Raw genomic sequence first — 25,539 nt, 5'->3', positions numbered from 1 at the left:
ACAGACAGACAGACAGACAGACAGACAGACAGACAGATAGATAGATAGATAGATAGATAGATAGATAGATAGATAGATAGATAGATAGATAGATAGATAAAATGAATGACAGATGGAAAGAATGACACAGAGTGAACAGATAGAAGAAATGTTAGACAGAACAAACAATAGATAAAATGACAATCCCATTTACACTTCTGTTACCATAACGTGTTATTTATTACTTGAATAAATAGCATGCATAAATGACACCTGATTAGTCAAAAATAATGATTGCGAAAGTAAGAGAAAACTCTTGAAAACATCACTTCAAGTAGAACCAAACAATCTTTAATGTCACAGTCTCACAGCCAGTCATGGGTCTTTGCTTCACAAACATTAAAACACACACACACACACACACACACACACGTACAGCTGTCTGCAGCCACTAAGATTTAGGCCCCTGATTATATATTCATACAGATGAATCAATAAGGCCTCTCAGCAACTGGAAGACTAGAGGAATTACAATGAGCCCACGTCAATAGACTACAGCTTTACATTTCATTAGGGCCAGACCCACACTTTAGCACTAAATGAATAGCAATAAAACAGCACCGCCGGCACCAACGCACACCCAAGATCCAGAGCTGGCCCGTCTCATACAGCTCGCCCCTTGAGAGCTCAGACATATTTGGCTTTGGCTTTGCAAAGGAACTAGATTGGCTGAGATGGTCGAACAGTGAGAGACACAGGAACTGGAAGTTGGTGAGAGATATGCACATGATTGGTACTGAATTAACTGATGCATGCCATTAACACATGTACATACACCTTTCTAGCTTTCACCTTATTAGGAACCCAGACACACACACTGTATTTGCACACGGGCCATTGATTTCTGTCTAATAACACAGACAGTGCTGTCCGGCTCGGGGGCCGCAACAGGAAGAGCGAGACGGAGGAGAAATGCGATTCCTATGATGGGATATCATTCGACATCCGCTGATCTCCCCTCACCACCCCCGTGTACAGCCTATATCCAGCCAGCGGTTTAGACATCACGCTGGGGTCATATACAAGGACTGAGACAGGATTACTGCATACTTCAGCACAAGCACGTTTGTGTAGAAGTGTGTGTGCATGTGGCTCGTTTTCAAATTCTTGAGAGCAAATGTGTTTGACTATCAGTATACTAATACAAACACTCATAAAAGTAAAAAAGACACCATCCCAAAACCTTTACGATCTTCTACATCCAACCTCAAATTAACACATACAATCGCTTTACCACAACCAAAAATTAAGCATGCGACTCACCTTCTTCATCCTGCCGCTACGGGTGCCGGTAAAGGCTACAGTGTGGCCGCGATAATCATACGCCGCCACTGACGTCATCCCATCGTCTTTGTCCAGGAATAAAGGAATCCCTTCAATCGTAGTGGTGCCCCCTAGAGGCTGGTTGAAGTCCTGGCCACAAAAGTTGTCATCTATCTGGAGAGGCTGTGGACAGAGATAAAAAAGGCAGAGTTATTCGAGTAGTTACTGAGTGGGAGCTGAGGCGATGGAGGCCGATATGGCATTTTCACTCTTAATCTTCTGCAATACCAATCCATTGCTCGATATTCCTTCGGGTCATTAAAGGCCTTATACTGTATTTTCTGTGCTAATGAATCAGCCAGAGGCCCACACTCATACAGATATATTGCAAAATGAGTCCCTGCGCTTGTGCCACTCGAAGAACGGTCAGAAAATATAGAGGACCTGAGGGAAAATCATTCTCGGCTCTTTACTCCTTTGTATGGAAAAACTGCTAAAACGGACATGGCCAACACCAAATGTCGCACACAATACCTCACGATTCAATGCCTAATGCACACACGATCCCTAATCGCCCCACACAAAGATGACCGCACAATGAACAAAGTGTCCCAGGAGACGTCCTCCTCGCTCTGGTCGACAGACTGGGCTCATTAGCAGAGACAAAAGTGGCCATGACCCCCACTGCCCAGCATTGCTACCCAACGGTGCCCCTCATTCTTCATCCAGCGAGGGGTGCCACTGCTGCCAAGGATGACCCGTTCCAGGCAGCGGGAAGGATATTCAGGCTTGCAAACACTGTAGTGGACCAGCACTGTGCCCTACAACACAAGAGAGCATTTCCTAAACCCCTGGGGAATGTCGTGATTTGCTCTCGAAATAGAACGAACAGAAGGGGATTGAACAAACAGACCAAGTGCATCCCTAAGGTTAGCGACCGTCTGGGTTACACCGAACCACCATGCACCTACTGTAATTACAGTCGGCCTGCACTCAGGTGCGAGCAGGACTAATCTCCAGAGAGAAAACGTTTGTTGCCCACCATTCGCGGTTATTGCCGCTAGGCGTTATTCTCCGCTAGATGAGGAAATATTATGTTGGCAGAGTTAATGACGCTGGTAATGGCGGTTAATGCAAGCCAACCAATGATGCTAGAAATACCACTTGCGTTAGCAAAGCTCGAAAAGTGCTGGCAAAGACAAGGTCGTGGGGACAAACTATGCCTAATGGCGTGTACTGAGTGGATGAATCCAGCCTGGATAATGGTAATACCCGGTGAGTCATGGTTGCGCAAAATTCAGAATTAAAGAACTAAAATGTCACAGGAAGTTGAACTGAAATGACAAGAAGGGGAATTTACTGAATTGCAATTTAAAGAAATTCAACACATGTAATCCATCTATCTATCTATCCATCTATCGATCTATCTGTTCACAAAAATACTGTAAAGCTGATGTAAAGCCACCCAGCTTTATATCAAGCTGATGTAAAGCTGCTTATTTGCATTGTTAAAAGCGCTATACAAATAGTGACTTGACTGCATCTAATCACCCATCCATCCATCCATCTGTCCATCTATTCATCTAAGTCACCCATCCATCTGTCCATCCATTTATCCATCAAACCATCCATCTGTCCATCCATCCGTCCACCTATCCATCCATCTCTGTTCATCCGTCCACCTATCGATCCATCTATCATCCATCCATCCATCCACCCATTTTTCTATCCATCTATCCATCCATCTATCTGTCCATCTACCTGTACATTCCTCATCCTGTTTACTACCTTCATTCACGAGGAAATGCTACATCTATCCATCCATCCACCTATCTATCCATCTATCCGTCCACCTATCTATCCATCTGTCCTCTTATCTATTCATACATCTTCCCATACATCTACCTGTCCATGCCTCACCTTGTTTACTACCTTCATTCAAGAGGAAATGCGAAATCCTCCCATCTATCCATCCACCTATCTATCCGTCTTTCCATCCATTCATCAGTCCTGTTTGCTACCTTCATTCATGAGGAAACGCTACGTATTGTAGGTATACAGGTATATCACTAAACAAGCATATTTAAACACACAGTGAACCTAGAAATCACATACACTGCTGAAATGTATATCTTCTCTTCATCATCCCATCTGAGAACTGCAAAAATAACAGGGCAGCCACCCATAGCCAGTAACTGCGACCGGCAACGATGCGTATCTATCAGAGGTTCTACAGTATGCCTCATGCAGATTTCTTCTTTTTCCCCTCTTTAATTCAAATTACTGATTCAATTTGGGTCAAAAGGAGAGGGAAAGATGACTAAACAAGGCCACAAGGTGGACTGGCTACAAGTGCGACGAATGCGTCCGGTGCAGAATATTTTCAGTGGGAGGGGAAGTGAGGAGACGGATGTCCTGACCCAAGAAGAAATCTCATCTCTCCCATAAATCTGTAGTTTCGCAGCAGGGCGTTAAGAGACACAGACATGTTAACAAGTTAAAGACAGACACCATGCGACCGCAGTTTCTTGGGCCGGACTGAGACTGTCATCTTCAATATCTGTGGAACGTGAGGGGGATGACAGCTGAGATGGAAGGGGGCCGAAATGCCTCTGACAGGCTGGAGAGGAAGAAGATGCCTCAGAATCCAGTCAGAGAGTATGAACCTCAAAAACGTAAATGAACCCATCTGTGCTGCTGCCACTGAAGATAAAACTGACCCTATGTGATAAAGCACATTTGCACATTTTCCTCCAACATTTATTCGCATGCTAACCAACCTAAAAATGACTCACTTCCAACTGCATTATTTACAAATTTTGGAATGCAAGGGAATCTTCAAAACTGAAGATTTCTGAAGATTTATCTGTGATCTTAAAGAGTTCACACAAAAATGAAACTGCTATAACAATTTACTCAACCTCATGCTGTTCCAAACCTGTATGACTTTGGTATTCTTCTGGAAAACAAAACATGATTTTTGTATGAAGAATATCTTTGCCTCTCTGAATGAGGACTGGTGCCGTCAAGCCCCCAAAAATACTACAAAGGTATTATAAAAGTGATTAATTCAACTTGTGCATTATTCCAAGTCTGCTGAAATTACACAATAGTTTTTATGAGGAATAGGCAGACATTATTGCTAGATAAAACTACCCTTCAGTGAGAGGTTGACTGCTACAACTGGAGTCAGTGGATTGAACTTATTCACACATAAGACATCCTTAATTATCTTATGAAAATGCTAAGGAGAGCTAAAGTACATCGCTACAGTAAATAACTTAAATTTCAGCCTGAATACAGTACACGAGTCATATTGCACAATTTATGGTACCTAACATTTCGCCTAACAGCATCATCCCTCATATACCCAGAATATTTTTTCACAGAAGAAAGTAAGTCACACAGGTTTGGAACAACATGAGGATGAGTAAATAACAGAATGTTCCGTTTTGGGTGAACTATCCCTTTAAGTTGCGGTAAATCTGTCTACAGTCTAAAAATATCACTCAACAGCATGGAAGGTTTAAGACAAGGAGGCTGTTGTGTAAATGTATTATCTAACAGAAATTCTTACGTGAAGCAGAGATATTACCACAATTCTGAGTAATGTCTGATTGATTCAGCTTTGCTGATGACGAAGGACAAACCTCAAAGTATCCTGATTTCAAGTTAGTGACCCAACGCAGATCAGTGGGAAACAGGAATGTGATGCTAACTCACCTCTGTTCTCACACACACACACACACACACACACACCTTAGAGAGCAGCTGTAATCCTTATGTCTTATCGTTACACCATCTGATCGATCTCACAGCAGACACGATCCAACTCCTTCCTCTATCAGTCCATCTCTTTCTTTTCCTGCTCTCTCTACATCCAACCAATGATAGCCTTAGGGATCGATGAGGGAGGCAGGGTTTGACAGAGGGGGATGTGATAGACAAGTCTCAAAGGGTTAATCTGGTAGCATGTTTTAGAGACGCCGCAGGCCTGATCCAGAGAGACTGACACCTGATAGACCAGGTATTTTGGGAGAAAATACACAGGAGAGATACAAAGTTCTCAGTCCAGCTAAATACAGTTATGTTCACTCGCAGTTTAGTTATAAACAAGAGTAAGGGCTGTATTTTAGAACCAAATGTAATTTTTTTTTAGCACTCACACACACATTTTAAAAACCAATAACTATAGTTAACAAAAAAAAAGGGGATTTGGATTTAGTTATTTGTTCATATTTATCTGTTCATCATTCCGTAAATCATTATTACATATAGTGCACATAAATATAAATATATACAGAATTTCAATTTTATAAGTTGTAATACAATTTGTTTATATATTCACAAGTATATCATTGGGTGTGTGTACAACTCTAGAATTATCGTTTTAAATTATATTTATTAAATAGCATGTATAAAAATAACATTCACATAAATAATATATTTATCCATATTAAAATATAATATACATTTTAAATACACATTTAAATATATACATATAAATTCACTACGGTTATAATTATCATAGTTTAATAATTAAGTTACAATAATTTAAAGATTATAATGATATATTTATAAATGGTGTTTATATATATATTAAATTAGATTTTTAATATACATTCATATTTTAACAAATTATAATGTTTTAGAACTAAATATCAGTTGAATAATTAATTTATCAATTGTAAACACTTCATAAAAATGTATTATAGAAATACTGCAACATTCAATTGCATTTTTAATACTAATGTATATTTATTAATTATATATAATTAACTATAACTAAATATGTATCTTATTAACCTATACAATTATTATAAACTAGATTATATTATACTAGTATCACAAATAAAAAAATACAGAAAGTATATATGTATATTATATATGTGTGCATATATATATATATATATATATATATATATATATATACCAAAATCAGCATAGAAAAATGGACAAAAACACTTCTTCCAAACACTGTTGATTGTCTATAAAGCCGCTCATTTGTGTTCAAAATGAATCCTTATTTGTGTACACTCAGATATGCACCAAGGTGTTTGTTTTATGTGTGTGCATGTGCACGATTGTCCTTAAATGTGTTTGTGTTGATGCATGCGTGCGCTTGTCCTTAAATGTGTTTGTAGATGGTGGAAAACATAAATGAAGATAAAGGGAGGCTGCCAACATTTCTGGACGCATGGCCTAAGAGAAAGAGAGAGAGAGAGAGAGAGATGAGTGGAGGGATGGCAGGCTGCCAGCCTCCTGTTTTGATTGGTGACGGTGGAAATGCAGCGGCTCAGCCGTTTGCCCTTTGTTTCCTCCAAACAGCCAATGGAGGCTCTCTAATTGGGTCTTAATGGTGCTCGCGCTGAAGCGAGCCAGGATTCAGGCACTCTCTCCGCCGCTCTTGCTCTCTCTGGCATTAACAGCATTAGACAGGAGAACATCACAGATTCCCAAAGCATCTGAGGCTTATCTAAAAATACACGTCATATTAGCATAGCCATCATGAGCTATCGTTCAGCTTTATGTAATGGTGTTACTTATAAAACTGATTCCACTGAGCAATCCTATTGACCCTCAATCTAAAGTCCTTTAGTAGGACTTAATGTCTTTATGTAGGCCGTCTATCCTGTCATTTGATTAAGAAAAATATGACATGACATTCCTATAGCTCAACTGCGAGGGAAACACCAGAGGTCATAGGTCTTGGGTAGATGCTAATGTTCATTCTAAGAAAATTCATGTGAACGCACGTTCATCAAATTTTCCTAATTCAAGATTTCAAAAAATATTATTTATTCTTAAATGTTTTTACTACTTTTAAATAATTATTTTTTTCTCTTTTTCTCTTCACTAGTTCACTGTGGTATGACATTATTTATTTACTTATTTACTTAGATTTCTGCATATATTCTCCCAATTAATATGAGGTTTTAAAAATGGTATGTATGAAGGTATTCAAAAGTTTGGGGTCAGTAAGAGAGTCCTTTATGCTAACTAAGGCTGCATTTATTTGATCAAAGATACAGTAAAAACAGCAATACTGTGAAGTATTATTTCAAAAATAAAATAACTGCTTTTTATTTTAATATAAAATAAAGACTGTGACGCAAAGCTGAATTTTCAGCATCATTGCTCCAATCTTCAGTGTCACATGATCCTTCAGAAATCATTCGAATATGCTCAATAAACATTGAAAACAGTTGTGCTACCTAATATTTTTGTGGAAACCATGTTTGTTGTCAGCATTCCTGATGAATAGAAACATTGTGAAACATTATAAAATGTCTTTTATGATCACTTTTGTTCAATTTAAAGCATCTTTGCTGAATAAAAGTATTAATTTCTTTAAAAATATATTACTTTTGAATGCTAGTGTGAGATTCTATATTCTACATGACTGTTTTCAGTTTCTGTCCCAATGCCTCTTCCTGCATGGCTTCCTGTAAATATTTACATACACGCTAAACGGTTTATACAGAAATATATAGTCAGACACACATTCACACCCACTATGCACTCTCACATTCACCTACACTGTCTAGTACATGCTGTGGTCCTGTTGTTTAGGGCTTGTATCCTGTGGCACGGCTGTAAGGCAGAGCAATATATCAGGCTTCGCTTTCACCTTTAATCACCTCTGGACTCTCTCTCTCTCAGTCTCCATTCCTCTTTCACTCCATCCCATCGTCTGGCACTAAAAAATGCACTCGTGATCTGTATTGTTCGGCTTTATAACGCCTGCACGAGACGGTCATGGAGCGAGAGCAGGTGTTCACCGTATGGAGGCACTGGAAAATATCAGTGGAAAGTGGAGGAGAAGTGTGCACTGCTGATCGGGGCTGATTTTGAATTGAAGGTGTAGATTAAAATACCCTTCAAAAATGATGACATTGTGAAGAACAGGAAAGATATATTCAGTTTTATATTCAGTGTAGTCTAACTTAGTCAAACTACACTGCAACCAACTACAAATAACCTGACAAACATAAAAAAACCTAAAGACTAGATATACTCCAGGATCTCATTTACTTGCTATAGGCCTATATTCCAAAGATCTGATATCACATCCCTTGCAAATTTTGGCAACTCCAGCAACTAGTTATTTCTCTAAATTTATCCTTGTAGCAGTCTGGTAACTTCTAAGCAAGTTTGTTTCAAACTTGTACAGACCACAGTCTCAGAAAATTTGTATAGTAATGAGCAAATAGAATTGGAACTGGTGATTTAATAATGTGAGTTCATAATGTAATCCTAGCATACTACTAACTGCCTACTGTGCAGTATACACTCAGTATTGATTATAATTTAAAAAAGAAGATTAAATGGTTTAAGCTGTATATAACCACATATTGCATAGCACATTTAATTTAACAAATAGTATTCACTGTAAAATAAATAAATAAATAATTTTGCCTTATCTAATTAGAAAATAAATGTAAATATTGAAATAATAAATATTAAAGTAAATTTATAATACATAAAAATAGTAATATTAATAATACATACATAGTGCATATATATCGTCACATGACCAGCATTTACGTTGCGTCTCGTGTAAATGCTGGTCATGTGACGATGACTGTAATTAAATGTATGCAATATTGGTGACGAATAAAAAACGAGACAAAATGTGGTTTACAAAATAAAAACTATGCTAAAATGTCTCTTCATTTTCGTTGACCAAAACGAGACGAAATGAAATGTTATAACGTTATTTCGTCTCATTTAGTCACGTTATTATTATTATTTTGCAGTATTTCTGTTTCCTGTGTCTCACTTCAGGGGCTGCATCAGGTTGCAGCGAATCAACGAATAGACAGACATGATAAATATATTTATAGAAAGCTTTAAATTACTACTTAACGAAATAAATCAAATCGAAAACAAAAACTCTTTCATTATAATCCGTGAAGATGCACTTCTCTCTAAAGGCGCGTCTAATGAGGAGATGGCGAGTCAGGATCATCATCTTCATCTTTGCGACACTGACACAGAAAACACTAGTTTATTAGTAAATAATTCAAATATCTCTTTACTATTTCCCCCCCAACACATTCATGGTAATTACTTTTGCTGGGGCTTTGCAGTCAGCTTCAGCTTATTGCGTGCATTTGAAGGCAGAACTCTTCATCTGCGCTGCTGCGGGACTCTAAACACCGTCGAGCCCCTCTTGACAGTCGCGGCACAGTCTCGTGTTGTTTCCACCAGCGCGGCAATTTTTTTCATCACTAATTGATGGATGTCTAAAATATAAAAATAAGGAGAAGCCTAAAACAGGCCCGAAGCCCGGTCCGCGTCTGAGCTATGATGTGAAAACTGGCCCATCGGTCGGGGCCGGGCTGAAATGCAGGGCTCTAGCGTTCCCCTCGGTAGAAATCACGTTTAAGAGAGAACAATAAAATACAATTTTCATTGACTAAAACTAGACTAAAATGTCATCAGTTTTCGTCGACTAAAACTAGATGAAAATAGTCATGGATAATTCTGACTAAAATCAGACTAAAATGCTCAGAGACTTTTAGTTGACTGAAACTTGACTAGACTAAAGAGAGTATGAACGTGACTAAAACTAATAAAAACTAAAATGACAGCTTCACACAAAGACTAGACTAAAACTAAAATTAAAACAGGCCGCCAAAAACAACACTAATCTTAACCCTACAGTAAAAAAACATGTTGTTAATTAATATTATTGAGTATTTAAATTTAAAATTACACTTTAACTAGGACACCTTAAAATAAAATGTAATGGTGTGTGCATTTAACTATCAATGCAAAGTCAATGCAAAGATGTGAACGGACGCAAATTGGCACCGGGCAATGCAAATGACACAATCTGGGCGACGCAATTGCCGCAAACCCACGATACACACCTCAATCGCATCTTCCAACCACATTGAAAAATTTCAACACGAGCAGAAAATTTGCATTGTACCTTGATGCACAAGCCAATCAGCAAAGAGCTTATTGACATGTCCGGTTGTATCAGAAAATGGAGGATGGCTTTACGCAATGTTATACGCGCGATTGACACAAAAAGCACCCCACGAGTAATCTAGAGGGATAATGTGTATGTGCACACCAAAAGTGAATCTAATTATTTAATCCAACAACACATCCGGTTGTTGCAGAAAACGTTTTTATTGTTTTAATTTGCACGAGTGATGCGAAAAACATCCCAAGAATAAACGCAATGCAAATATTCGCTTCGCTTTTGGTAAACACACACCCTATCCCTAAATATATACAATAGGTTAAATCAAGTGCATTGCGGAATACAGTACCTAATGCAGTGTGCTTTCTTGCATACTCGAAACTTGGCACATGTAATATGTCTCGTGTGAGTTCTATGTATGCAAAACATACAGTATGCACAGCACGCACGCTGCAGAAATAGAAATACAGCATGATATAATATGCCATTCTGATCTTAGTCTTTGTATGCAATATGGATTAAAACGGCTGTGAACGTTTCTTGGGTGTATGCCTTCTGAAGCAGATACTATGCTGTGTATAATGACAGAAAGCTGACTGAAAGAGGCAAGTGCAACTGAGCCGCTCACATGTGCTAATGTGTAACGTGTGCACGCTTGTGTCATTTAACTAGCAGCAGGCAAAAGCTGTGGGACAGATGTTCATATCTCCTCTCCACTGACCTGACACCACACACGCACCCCAGACACTCGCACATACAGATTCCTCAGACCAGCACCACACAACGCAAACACGTTTCCAAACAGAGAAGTGCACAGAGCCCTGATTATGAGACTGACCTGCGCTCGGCCCCATGGCATCTGGCACAGACAGAACACATATGCACAACACTCGCTCTCTCTCTCTGTTACTCCTTCTTTCTCTCTAACACGGAGGTTAAGTGATTATGCATTTCGCCGATCTATAAATCAGCATAAACTTCCAAAAACTGAATGGAAGAGCAAAGGTAGAAAAATGCTTCCAGATGCAAGCAAATTGAAACAGTTTTAGTGTTTTAGTTAGTTGGGTGAATCTCATAAAACCTGTCAAGAACTTTCCCAGGTCATATTTTAAATAAATAAATGAAACTATATTTTGAGGAGAAAAAGTCTATTAAAATATTTTGAATTGTGGCATCATATTTAATGCCAGTTAAGCACATATGTAATTCACATTATTGTAATGCACATTACCATATTACAATAATAAAATATTCTCTATAAAAGGCAAAGTATTGCTTTTTAAATACAAAAAATAATTTAAATATTTTTATTGCCTTTATTTTTTTTATAAAAAAATTAAAATGGCTTTCCCACTGAGAAAGAAATGGTCATAAATGGCATGAAATTAAATAATTAAATAGTTTGTTGAAATACACAATCCCTATTTACCACCGAGCGCAGTTGATCTACGGTCCTCATACGGTTCAGATTAGGATAACAGATCAAATAGTTTGGCACGGCATCCCTAAATCTGCACTGCTTCTCATGAGAAACAACCTGTAGAGGTTGAATGATTTGCATCCTTGTATGGCAGATCACACGTATGTTTGGCACACTCAGACGTCAGGCCTTTCAGAGCGTCCATTGAAAGCAGCTGGTCCTACTCTTAATGTGCTGGCTAGGAAATGCAATTTAGGCCAATTTCTCAACATTACTGACCCACTTCCTGCCTAATCGCTTCCCCTTAAGAATCCAGTGAACCTAAACCTGTGCCGAAACAATTGGTTAGCGAGTGAGTTTACATTCCACGTGTATGTGATTGTATCCTGTGTATCCTGGTTTGTCTGAGGGTTATTAATATTTAAACAATTAAAAGCACAAAGAACAAATAAAACATCTGCTATAATCTGCATACATTTTTAAAAAATATATACGAGTGGACTTTTTTGAACTACATTATATTTTCCTTTAAAAGATACATATATAACATAAAACAATGCAGAATGAAGTAATTATAAAACCATAAAACTTATATCTCGTGTAACTAGTAATATGAATAAAGATTCTTCAAAAAAAAACAGATCAACAAAAAATTAAATTATGAATGAAAAACTAAAATTAAGAAATAAAAGAATAAAAATTAAATGAAAAGGATGCTACCTAGTACAATTTATATATATTTTTTATATATATATATATATATATATATATATATATATATATATATATATATATATATATATATATATATATATATATATATATATATATATATATATATATATATATATATATATATATATTTTTTTTTTTTTTTTTTTTTACTTTTATAGAAGACTCATAGACTTCAGTATAAGCAGTTTATTAAAATCAATAAAAAAAAAAATCCCCATAACTAGTGCTTAGATTTATCTTCTGGTAGAAGGTACATTTAAACAGTAAAATGCTAAAACATAACCGATTTCTCCCACCATGTTATTTAACTGCAGCTAAACTCATATACATAAAACTCTTACCTCATGAATTCTTATTCAAAATTCATAACCTAAAGTTCTACAAACTAAATCAACAGGATTTATTCATTTTTCAAACCCACAAATAACAGTAAGAGATATTTTACATATAATTTCCTATAATTCCTTATTCACATCTTTTTGCATTTATGCATGCTTTTGATTATTTAATGCATTTTCTTAACACATGCAACTATTACATTTAGTCTAAAACTCTTGTTAAACATATGCTGTGAGTCATACACGCAAGCCTGTCTATGCGTGTGCACACGTTTCATCATCTCTAAGCTCATGAAGCGGATCTGAGGCTTTTAACATTGTTGTCCCAGCAAAAGCATCAGATTATAATCTACATAATCTAAAATTAAGCATCCTATAAACACTAATCCAATTACAGCGCAGACACAGACTTTCTCCCAAGAGCACGCTGCATTTCCGGCTGAAAACGTCTGTGTCGAGAGCTCCGCCGAGCTACGTTCACATACAGCTCCGGAGTAATGAGATCCGAGATACATCTCTGTTGTGTGTGGGTACATGAGAAAGCAATGAGCGATTTCATTAGTTTCCATTCAGCGGCTTCATGGTAGCCATTGGAGGCCCCGCTGGGCGCGTTCTCCTCCACAACAAGGCCATAACAGGAACATAACATTTAGAGAATATGGGTCTGCTCTTTGACGCCCGTTCAAGATGCAAGGCTGGAAATGGCACTTCAAAACTCAGCATGAGGCGCCTATGAGCTTTCAACAGCACTATGCTAAAGAGCCCTGATCAAGCTAACAATGTTTAGCATGCTGTTAAAATGCCTGACGCCAATGTATATGCAATGCAAGTTCACAAAACATAAAAAATGACCTCTGGTGACTCCTGAAAGATAATACGTTGGCACCAAACAGCATTTAAACAATTAACATTACAATTATGAATGTCACTGCCTTGCAAAAAATACCAATCGCAAGTGGCATATGTAGGGCTGGGCAATATATCAGTCGATATCGATAATTATCACGATAAATGTCAAATCTTTATTTCTTTCCAGTTTATAGCCAGAATTTTCCTTAACAAAATAAATATCTAAATAGAAAAATTAATTTCTTAGTTTCTGCATGTTCTAATGACTGATATTGTTTCGAATCAAGAAACAGGTTTGGGTTGCCTGATAATATTAATAATAATATCCCTTTTTTTGTCTCTTAGAAATGCACATTTGATAGTAGCTTGAGTTAGGATGCAGAGGTAAATTTTTGTTCATTTTTAAAACCAGTAGCATCTGTACAAATTGTACCAACCTCAGTTTTATATGGTTAAATTTATTCTGACCAAGTTTTTTTTTTTTTTTTTTTAATTAAGCTTATGATCTCCCATAGTAGCATACATTTAAATCATGATAAACACAATTAAAACCACACATATAGCACACCTCGATACCATGGTAAAAATATAACTATATGGTAGCCTATTTGTGTGAAAGACAGTAGTCTAAAAACATTGTTTAAATGCACACATACTAGAGCTTAATCACAAATACATACTATAACCATATACCATTACTCCTGTAATAAAATTCAATGTTAATATCCCACATTTCTGCCACAATACCATGGTGCAGTGAGTGTTACTACAGTAAATCCATGGTAAATGATGGCGATGTGTAGATTGAAAAGCCTTCTGACTGTCTCCTTCGTTGCATGCAGTGTTTCTCCTGTTTGGCTATAAACTAGTTTAAATAACGGAGTCATTTGTGTTCATTGCTGAATTCAAGCGCTTCACATTGGATCTCACAGCGCTGTTTAGTGCTCGCGTGACCGAGTAGACGCATCTGCTCACGCTGCGCGGCAGTTTGAACTTTGATCCGAGGGGATAAATATGGCGCGATTCAATGAGGCGTGCTGTTTCCTTCTGCTTTTGGCGCATAAACATTATATCGAACATTTATCGAACCCTTCATATCGTTTTATCGAGGAAAATTATATCGCGATAATTATCGTTATCGAATTATCGCCCAGCCCTAGGCATATGCAAACAAATGATGCTAGAGCTTTTCTCAAAAACAATTTTTCTTTGCTTTGAGCCAATTTTGCAATTACTTTTAACCAAATAGTCAAGTGTAAACAGGGGTAGATCCTATATTGGACACTCAACTCAAAAATATGTTAATTTTAATTATACATTACAATATATAGGCTAATTAAAATTAACCTGGTTTTAACTTGTTTAAGTTTTCAGCTTTAGAAAATTAAACATGATTAGTGAATAGAAAGTTCATATTTTAGTGAATATTTAATGATGTATATTATGAATGCCATTTCAAATAGTAATTGCCATTGTTTGATAGGCTGTTCATTCATACAAAGACATGTATATATTTTAATGCATTGCTGAACTTAGTGGTTGTCAGACTGGGTTCTGAGGGCTCCCAGGGGCCAAAAAAAAAAAAAAGTTCTGGGTGACTGGAAAAATTATTCATGACTTAAATATTTGCTTTGAAAACCACTAAACAAAAATATTTCAAATACATTTAGAATAATTTTCTTCAGGTTTATATATTTAACATAGGTAACTATGCGGGACTACAGAGGAAACACATTTAAAAGGAATTATATTTTAATATTTACAGATTATATTATAATTACTGTATATGTACACACAGTACAGCAGTGCACAGTGCAGTATCAATATAAAGCCGATTTACTAATAATGACACTTCACTGTATGAATGGCTTTTTATATCTACTTCTATATTTATATAAAGAGGTCTCATACTACACAGAAGGGGTCCTTGGCATCAAAAAGTTGGAAAACCTTGGCTTAAGTGTCCAAATAGGTTTTATTGTTGTGACTCCAGCAGTTATGGGTCAGATCTAGCTGCTAAGCCCTCTTTAGTGGCAAAATGGAGATCATAAACAATCTGTTTGGTAGAAAATATCAATGAAAGAATCAAATTGCATCTACAGGCTCATTTGCTAAATGTACTGTATCATGGTTATTAGCGAATGTCTCCCCGGAGCAATATCAGGGCTTTAAATGTCCGACATCAGATGAAGGTACTTGACTCGCAAAAATTGTCTATTGAAACACACAATCAACGAAGCCTTTAGAGCACACCATAATAAAACAAACCGTGTCTTTTTCACTCACATGAACAAAGAGCGCAGTCATTTTGGCATTTTAAGCTGTAACTGTTGTTTTCCATTAGCGAGGAACATTTTTTCTGTCTAGCTACACTGGATCCACCCCCTAAAAACACAAGTTGCATGGTTGTGACAGCCCCCATGAGGGACATCCAATCTTCATTATGCACCCAAAACATTTCATGTTTTCCTGGAACCTCTGACCTCAGCGTCCAGTAATGCTCCATCATCTAATCATACACCCCCTCATTGCCTTTGGACTCAAAAAAGCCTGCTAGAAACATCTCAGACAACAGCTAGCTTCAAGTTGGAGTAAAAAAAAACCATAATAATAAAGTTCTAAAAGCCACCATGACCTCTTCGGAGTGTCACAAACTTCCATTGGCTCTCCAGCTTGGGTCGAGGTGCCAGGAATGAGGAATAGCTTTGTCCTTTCAAAAGTGGTTCACCATCTTTCTTTCCAGGTCACGCTAGTTATGCTCTGAAATTTGCTTACCAAAAGTGGCTGGCCATAAGTCATAATGATTTAGCAAGTATTCATCTGTAGAAATCACAAGATTATGGCTGAGCATTATTTACTGCAAAATATCAAGATAAATTGTCATTCTCTGGCCTTGCTGAAAAGACCTGTGAACATATTGCTGCCAAGTACTGCATGTTTTGTTCCTAGAACAACATTCTAGTCAAATGGTCTCAAATCTTACCGCAACCTACCCCCAAAAAAATTGAGCAGTGCTAAATTAATAAGAATTCTGTTTAAGCTTAAATCTAAACTCATTGGTTGGTAGGAATGTTTTTCCACAACCAACAAGGAAGCTGATCCAAAAGCATGTCACACTTGGTCAAACCACAGTAAGCGCTAATGTTCAGACTTCTTAAGTAGCTAAATCAGCCAAATTTGGGATCGAGGTTCTCTGACAGTGCAAGGACCAGTAAATGTGATCTTGTCAAGTATGAGTTGATCCTGGATCAAAATCAAATGTCATCCTATCCCAAACTTACTATTACAAATAGAGGGCAATGGCCAACTTTTAAGGTGTTCAAACCTCAAACTATAGTTTGACAATAAAATGTGTTTGGTTTTTAGGAATGTTACTCAAGAACATACTTTATGTCTAGAAAATTATTTCGAAAAATGGTTGTTAAAGAAGCCAAAAATGAGACAAATGCATCTCATGACAATAATAAAACATTCTAATGAAAAATGAGATAATTAGACTGAATTAACAATTTTAGTAAAATTGCAACAACAAAAAAAAGATTACAGTAAATCTCACAATTTTAGTAAAAATGACTTAAAAATCTAATAAAAATTAATGACATGAAATATTGAATTCATGTAAAAGATATTTAGTAGCACTTTACTTGAATTACTTGAACGCAAAAAGTATCTTTAATGAACTATGTCTTGTTATATACCTTATAATTATAATGTTCTGATGAATAATTGTAACCACAGCTATAACACATTATATTTATTAATTGTTACACATTTAGAAAGTTTAATTCATCAAAACACATGACAAACAACAAATTTCAGGTATAACCAATCTGCAAATATTATAATGCTTTTTAACTCTGGTTACAACTTTTTATTAAATAGATATAATACATTGCAATGTTTATATGTTTACCTTTATAATGCTTTAAAATAAAGTATTAAATTGTTCTTAATAGATGACAAAAATGTTATGATTTAGCCTATATGATTTGTCACTTATGGTGTGTATACCAAAAACGAAGCAAATATTTGCATGGCGTCACCCAGTTTGCGTCCATTCGCGTCTTTGTATTGACTTTGTATGTATTTTACTCTCGCAAATAATTAAATCCACTTTTGGTGTGCACACACCTTAATGTTCATGGCAAGTGTCCCCACTTATAATGTGTTCACACCAAAAATGTAATTACTTGCATGAGTAGATTACACACAAAATCAATGCAAAAACATGAATGACACGAACTGGGCAACGCGTTTGCTGCCAATGTGCGATTTTCGCCTCAATTTCAACTTGAGAGGAAAATTTGCATGACACATTGTTGCGCAAGCCAATCAGTGAAGAGCTTATTGACGTGAAAATGTTTTTTATTATTTTCATTAAAGCTAGTGTTGCGAAAAACATCCTGCGAGTAATCTAGAGCAAGTAACGCGATGTTCACGCCGCTTTTGGTGTGAACATACCTTTAGTCTTCTTAACTTACTTAACCAGCAGTACTTCCTTGGTCAAACAACATCAACAGAAAAAGTGATGGCTGACCATCTTAACAGAACCAAACCAGAACTAACCAGCCTGCAAATGCATGCTGGTTAAATCTAAGCAGGTCTTTTCAGCAGGGAAGGTATAACTGGCTTTTCCCAGCTTGTGTATGTGGTTGTTTTTTAAGCCTTTGTGGAATATGAAATAGACTGATGTTCTCTGGATCCATCCCATTGCCCACCACCACAGGAAACAACAAATACAGCTGCACGAGCAGCCTGGCAAATAGCGCAGCACACAAGCGCACACCCACAAACACACACTGCGTGCTTGATCACAACCACCTACCATCCCACACACACTCTCTACGCGGCTCCCACACAAACACACATCAATAAATAATTACACCGACAATTAGATGGGGAGCACTCCAAGCCTGACCTGTTAAGAGATTTGCAACCTACACACATAGTCGCCATCTGAAAGACTGGGGAGGGGGAGTCATTTTTCTTACTACCCAGTTAACTGGCTGACTTATTGATTTAAAATTACCATCACAGAGAGCTCATACAGTTGTCTACACTTTATTTGGCCACTCTCAAGGCCTCGTTTGATCTGAATAGCTTATGTTAAAGCTACAAAGGAGCAGGAAATGCAAATTTTGCCCCATTACAAGTGCATTCACAAAGCTACCATCCACACAGGGAGGCACTGATACAATTGATACAAGACTTATACTCAATAAAACAGTACTTTTTGGTTGCTTCTTCACAGTATTGTTAAATAAAGATAAGAAAGAAAATAAGTGTATAAGAATGAGAATAAGAATAAAATTAAATAAATCAGATAAACATAAGTAGGGACTAAATAATTAGACAAACAAATAATTATGTATTTTAAATAAACAGAAATTATTTAACTAGATAAAATAATAATTTAAATAAGTGAATACCCTAGGCCAAAACTATCTTCACTAAAAGAGTAATCCAGAATCTTACAACTGGGCCTATATCGTATCAGCAAATACTAGAAAGTATCAGTACTCATTCTTGGTCTCTGAAAATGAATTTGGAAAGAACAGATATTTACAGTCAATTTTCCTTATTTGTTTCCCCTTTAAGGAAGAAAAATCTACAGAGGATTCCCTTAATCTCAAACCTGTGTTCCAGAGCACAATAAATAAGACTATGGAAAAACGATTAGCTCCAAGGCTATTGAGGTGGATATAGTTTCATCTATATGATTTTTCAATATCCAGTCATCACTGATCAATATCCTACAGGGAAGGTGGCACAGATGGGAAGCCATTAAAGTGTAATCCAGTACAATATCTTTTTTGCCTGTCCGTGAAGAGCTCCCGCATGGACTAGTTCTCTCATTTCCTTGAGCAGTTCCTCAGAGAGTCAAAAAGAACTCAAGTGAACACCAACAGCAAGCAAATTATATTCAATGTCATGATTAGATCACAAAGTCATAGGGGAAGTTTTCAATAGCATAGTAGATTAAAAGACAAGACAGAAAATCTTTCCGCCTTCAGTCTGAGGGAAAAACAGAACCAACACAAGATGGAAAACTGCTAGCAATCAAAATCACCAGGCAAGTGATTGACTGAGATAAGTGATAATGTAATTATGCAAAGGAGTGAAGGGTGAGGAGTCGGTCCTGGCGTATTTTCCTTCATCAGTTAAAAAACTATTTGTCTCAATACCACACACAAAATCAGCTAAAAGTCATTCAGAAATGACGCCATGTTTTCCTGAGAGAGTGATTCGCACTGTTTTCAAGTACGGAAGTGACGAGTGAGTATTGTTGTTATTGTGTGCAGTTGTTGTGCTCATTAATATCACCTGTGGACAGACTGAATAACTCATTAGCAATGCTAATATGGTTTTGTTCTACCCCCCTTTCCTTTGTTGTTTTTTTTGTTTTTTTACGGGCACAATTCAGATGGTTGGAAACCAGCTTGCATCTGGCACAGAAGGTGACCTGGAACTTTTAAAAGTTGCTGTGTTGTTACAGCCACCATAAATTCAGAAGATTTGGAGGAGAGTCTGGCGCGCAAGCCGCATGGAAATAGACGGAGAGACGCCACCATCCAGCAGAATAATCTCTATATCCTGTAGATCAATAGGTTTGAAAATATAAGAAAGACTCACATCAGCATCTGAATAGGGCACTTTGGCAGCAAAGTACAAATTCAGTCTTCAGCTTCCAAATGCACGGAGCCTCAAAACGCTGCATCATAATGCTGTATTGAATCATATTAGAAGCCCTTGCTGTGTATGAACAAAAGTGTCCATTATAGATGTCAGTTATTTTATAAAGAAAAGGCCAATGAAATGAATTACAGTGAAAAAGTACTACTGCCAGCCTGGATAAGAAGTGTAATTATTATTTGACTCTGCTGACGTGTCTTTGATGGATTGCAACACAGTGTCGCAGATGGTAATCAAGCACCATCATGTACGGTTTCTCATTTACATATATGCATAGCTTTACCATGAGCAACGGGACAGGTGGGCAGAAGAAAGACGTCAAAAGCGCTTACTGTCTGTCTGTCGGATCATGCACATCTTTCGCCGCTTTTCCCGCTCCAGTCAGCTTTCCGTCTGTCTGCACATGTGTCTCCCCCACAGCCTTCTGAATTATGAAATTGTGCTTTGTGATTGGAAAATGACAACATTAATTGCTTGTAAGCAGAGCGCGGAGGCAGAGGGATTTTTGATCATGCGCTGATTGTGATGGGCTATAAATGAATAACACAAGGTGAGTGAGGGTGAATTATTCATAAGCTGGAAGCTCCTTGCCGGTGGAGGACCCTCAGAGCGTTATCTTTTCATCCAATTCAGCCGGCCGTGCCGCCATCATTACCAAGGCAGATTGCTCCAGGCCCGTTATTATAATGGCAGCAGTTATTATCGTTAATGCCACTGTCAGTTATTCGCCGACGGAGTCTACCACTGTGGCCGCTACCATCAAAATCTGCATTAGAGCATATTGTTTACACTACCCAGAATGCACTATAAAGACAACTGTTAAGATTGTGAACAAGGCAAAGTAAGGCCTAAAACATTTCACACAATAAACAAAAACGTAATTTCAAAACGTGCCAGAAGCCAAGTATGTGTTGAATTTTCAGCAAGCATTATATTAGTAGTAGTCTTATAGACTATTTTTGTGGCAGAGCAACAGAGGATAGTTCACTCAGAAATATAATTTACTGTCATTATCATGCAGTTTCAAACATGTATGCATTGCTTTCTTTCAGGCAGTCGTGGCCTAATGGATAGAGAGTTGGACTTGTAACCCGAAGGTCGTGGGTTTGAGTCTCGGGTCTGGCAGGGATTGTAGGTGGGGGAGTGAATAACCAACACTCTCTCCACCCTCAATACCCCGACTGAGGTGAGACCCTTGAGCAAGGCACCAAACCCCCAGCTGCTCCCTGGGCGCCGCAGCAATGGCTGCCCACTGCTCTGGGTGTATGTTCACAACTGTGTGTCCACTTGGATGGGTTAAATGTAGAGCACAAATTCCGAGTTTTGGAATTTGGAATTTTCCGACTTGGCCACGCACCACTTTCCCTTCCTTCTGTAGGGCACACAATGACATATTTCTTCACACAATGACAGTCAATGAGGTCTAATGTTGTTATTCTTCAAAATATATTTTCATGTTCCACAAAAGAAATGTGTTGGTATCTCTATTTTCTTTATGAAAAACACAATTTTAATGAATAAAATTACTTGGTATACAATGAGTCATTTAAAAAAAGAAAAGAAAAAATAAAGTCTCAATCAAACCTGCTTTTGAAAGAGTCTATGACAGCTGAATAACAGCAGGTCTCTCTAACTGTGATATGTAGTTTGATAGGTGATTACAATTCAGCATATGATGGATGGTAAAATGAATTACTGTCTAGCTTGAATTTTAGAGCTTTGATGTATGTGCCACTAAACGTTTGATCAGATCACATATTGCTGTTACAAACTGAAACGAATATTACATTTTCTCATTTGAGGCATTTAATAAAAGTTGTCAGAGAAATGTAATAATTCATAACCCACTAGTGTTATGACAAAATACTGAAGATGAGGTGTCACGGCATAAGAATTGTGAAACAATAATTACATCACTGAAACTGCATCATAATATATCATAATACTACATGAGAAGCAAATTCGGCACACTTTCTCAATCCTCATCTGCCTCCCTTCCCTTCATCTTCCTTTCTTTCATAATCACCAGCTCCATCTTTCTATTTTTTATTACTCCACAAGTCTCTGACTCGCTCCATCAGCCAAAATGCGTTTCCTCTTGTATGTCTGAGTACAGTCGAATCACCCAGGAACATGCTGCACATATAATAGAAGGGAGGATTTGGTCTGTTCTCTGAGAATTATCCCCTCATTCTGTGCTAGAGCATTGTGTTCAGTGTAGAACTGCCGGCTTGGCTATTTCCTATGATAGCCTATGTAGAGAGCACAGCTAAGAGTGCTGTTGATTAGCAAGTAAACTATGCGCCTGCACACTAGCCTCTCTGTGGCTGTCCACATTGTTCTGACACCAGAAAGAAGGTCCCAAGAGGACGTGGGCAACAAAGACAGGACAACTTTAAGAGTTTAAATCAATTATCACTTGAGGAAATGGACACATGAGGCAAGAGAGTGACAGGGCGCTAATCCCATGGACTGAGCTAATGATGTGGCTAGGCTAGTTAATCTGACTTGAGAATGGAGGTTTCCCTGTTAAACAACAGTGATATTCTCAGGGCCTGCATCCATGCACACGGACAATATATTCCCAACTGCTTTACCGCACCAATGATCTGGAAATAACATGCGTTCTATAATAAATTGACTGAATGCTACAACACTCATCAACACTGGAACTGAGTTGAGGGACTTAAGGTACTTTCTTTCATTTACAAACAAGTCAGAACTAAAATCAACAGTGCACCTGGTATCTTGTTAATATAACAATATAGTTAGTGAGTGTGACTTACTGAATTGATGCAGTTCAGTTCCTTGTTGAGGAGCCAGGGCAGGGATAGTTTTCCTTCCCCCCGGTAGCAAGATTGGATCCTCTCCTTAATCTTTTCCTTGATTTTTCGCAGTGTGAACAGGCACAGGGCTGATTCTTTCGGTGGCTTGGCCCGGTTCTTTTGGCCCTGAGCAAAAACGGTAAACAGCACCTCTTCCTGTTCAGAGATGCCCAATGATCGCGCAAGCTTGGCACCAGGCCGACTGAGGTAGGCGTCTTGAACCAATCGGTATTCCACACCATCCTTGGTACAGCCAATAGGAAACTCCACGTAGGAGTAGAACTTGGGGTCATCCACACAGAGGCGGACAATCTTGGAGGTGAAGAACTGTTCACCACTGGCATCCGGCGAGGTGAGTTGGGTGTCCAGCTGGAGGGTTAGGTAGTAGATGAACTGCTCGCTGCTAAAGCCATAGACGTAGTAGATGTCAAAAGTAGGGAACTTGGAAAGGGTGTCGGATGGAATCTTGAGCTGTGAGGAGACAAACTCATCCTGGTAGACAAAGCTGAACATTTCAGCATTCTCCTCATTAGCCATCAGCTTACGACTGGAGAGAGTTGGGAAGTACTCAGATTTTCCTTCAATGGGTGTACCTACGAACAATTTGCCGCTGTCTTCACCTTGGGTTCCACTAATAACCACTCCTGACATAGTGCCCGTCTCGGACACACTTGAAAGGTAGTGCTCCTTGCGGTGATGCGGCTCACCAAGTTTGAAGAGGTCATCCAGTCGGAGGAACTGGCATATACCCTGTGAGGTGCTTCCACAAGCAATGAGCCTGTTCTGTCCTGAATCCAGAAGCAACAGCTTGTTGACATTGCTAGTCTGTGATAGCTCGTGAGGGCAAGACTGAACACCAGGTGGTGGGTAACATTTCTCATTATCCACCACAGGACCGGTAACATGGTTTCGGAGCTTGGTCAGGTTGCTGGAGAGCTTGTAGATCCAATTGACAGCACCAACGTAGACTTCACCCGTTTTGTTATGGACAACCAAATGCGTAAGCCCTCCCTCTGGTGGGATAAAGGTCCGGAAGGAAGAAAGGTTAACCTCGAGCCCCCCATGTTGAGGGAGGAACGAGAGGAAGAAAAGGAGGAGGAATGTCTCATGAAGAGAGGCGGGAAGGGGCCTCCTCCCATATGGCAGCATTTTGAATATCTTTCTGAGAGGAAGCGGTAGGCCAGGTGATTCGTTCCCCTTTGTGATCCTGGGCCCGGAAAAAACCTGGACAGCGTCAGTCAGTCTACGGTGAGGAGAGCGACTTATTGACCCAGTGTCCTCTCTGCTCTCTCTCTCTCGGCACGGAGCTGTCGTCTACACCATCATCTGCAGCGCCATGGCCGCTAGCCCTGCAAGGGTAGGAAAACACATCATGAGTGTTGGAGAAAAACAGAATAGAACATTGTCTATTGATTCGACTGGAGTTTAAAAGTTCTGCCTGTCCAAGAAAAAAAGAGCTCTTAATACATAAACCTAAATATCTTACAGTGGGGCCCTGGGTGGAATCCTATACAACATTTAATGAGTGTGTCAAGCTTGCAGACAGCAGTGCACTCCACAAACTCCACACTGAGAACTCGTCTGATAGACCTGCTGTGCCCCTAAATATTTCACACAGTCTGTGCCAACTCAGCTGGCACAAAAAGGAAAGAGAATAGAGTAGGCGAGAGTAGATGAGAAGAGGAATGAAGAAAAAGTGAGTGATGCCATAACCGTAGACTAGTTTACCAATTCACCTTGAAGAATGCCATAAGCTCAGAAGCGTCAGCAATAAATGTTCTCATTTCCTCACGCTTGCTCAGAGAAGCCATTCAAGTTGACCTCGCATAAAACAAAAGCACTTTCCTTGAACCGCGGGTTTTAAAACACCACAGTACAGACACCATGCCCTCAACCACAGGGCTGCGGAAAGAGAGACAATCCATCAAATTTGTTCTAATTGAAAGTCTAACGACATTCATGTGATCATGGGCGATGAAGAGGAGCTCTGGGTGTCCAGCTACATCCTCAGAGTGCAAAGCCACTTAAACAAGGGCAATCTCAGGCCTCTCATCTAGCCAGCAGCAGGGACTGTCTGCTGCTGTGACCTTCTCCAGTGTTCAAAACAGAAGCATCATTGTATCTCAGATGACATTTATCTCACTTCACAAGACTATTGAGTGAGGAGACTGCCTCTGGGTCTCATTCACCGCTCGGTGCTGTGAGCCATACTGTGGGCTGACTGTCATGCACAAACTACGAAACAACTGTGCAAGAGAGCAGATACATACACATGTTAACACATCATATACTGTACTATGTCGTATGTACTATGGAAGTCGTGGCCTAATGGTTAGAGAGTCGGACTTGTAATCTAAAGGTTGCGGGTTCGAGTCTCTGGCCGGCAGGGATTGTAGGTGGGGGGAGTGAATGTCCAGCGCTCTCTCCACCCTCAAT

General features: G+C 38.5%; 1 protein-coding gene across 1 annotated transcript in view; it reads right to left on the bottom strand.

Moving 5' to 3' along the window:
• LOC306859965 (plexin-A1-like) overlaps nucleotides 1–25,539 on the bottom strand; it is a 223,554-nt gene that overhangs the window by 174,609 nt on the left and 23,406 nt on the right. The window contains exons 2-3 of the mRNA XM_079401423.1: nucleotides 23,065–24,452; nucleotides 1,303–1,485 (exon numbers count right to left, since the gene is read on the bottom strand). Of these exons, the coding sequence (XP_079257549.1) occupies nucleotides 1,303–1,485; nucleotides 23,065–24,252 (1,371 nt within the window). The 5' untranslated portion in view covers nucleotides 24,253–24,452. The remainder of the gene's footprint in view (nucleotides 1–1,302; nucleotides 1,486–23,064; nucleotides 24,453–25,539) is intronic.

Source organism: Barbus barbus (assembly GCF_936440315.1).
Source record: "Barbus barbus genome assembly, chromosome: 40".
NCBI lineage: Eukaryota > Metazoa > Chordata > Actinopteri > Cypriniformes > Cyprinidae > Barbus > Barbus barbus.
Note: the sequence above shows the minus strand (reverse complement) of the source record. Positions and strands in the feature narration are given on the sequence as shown.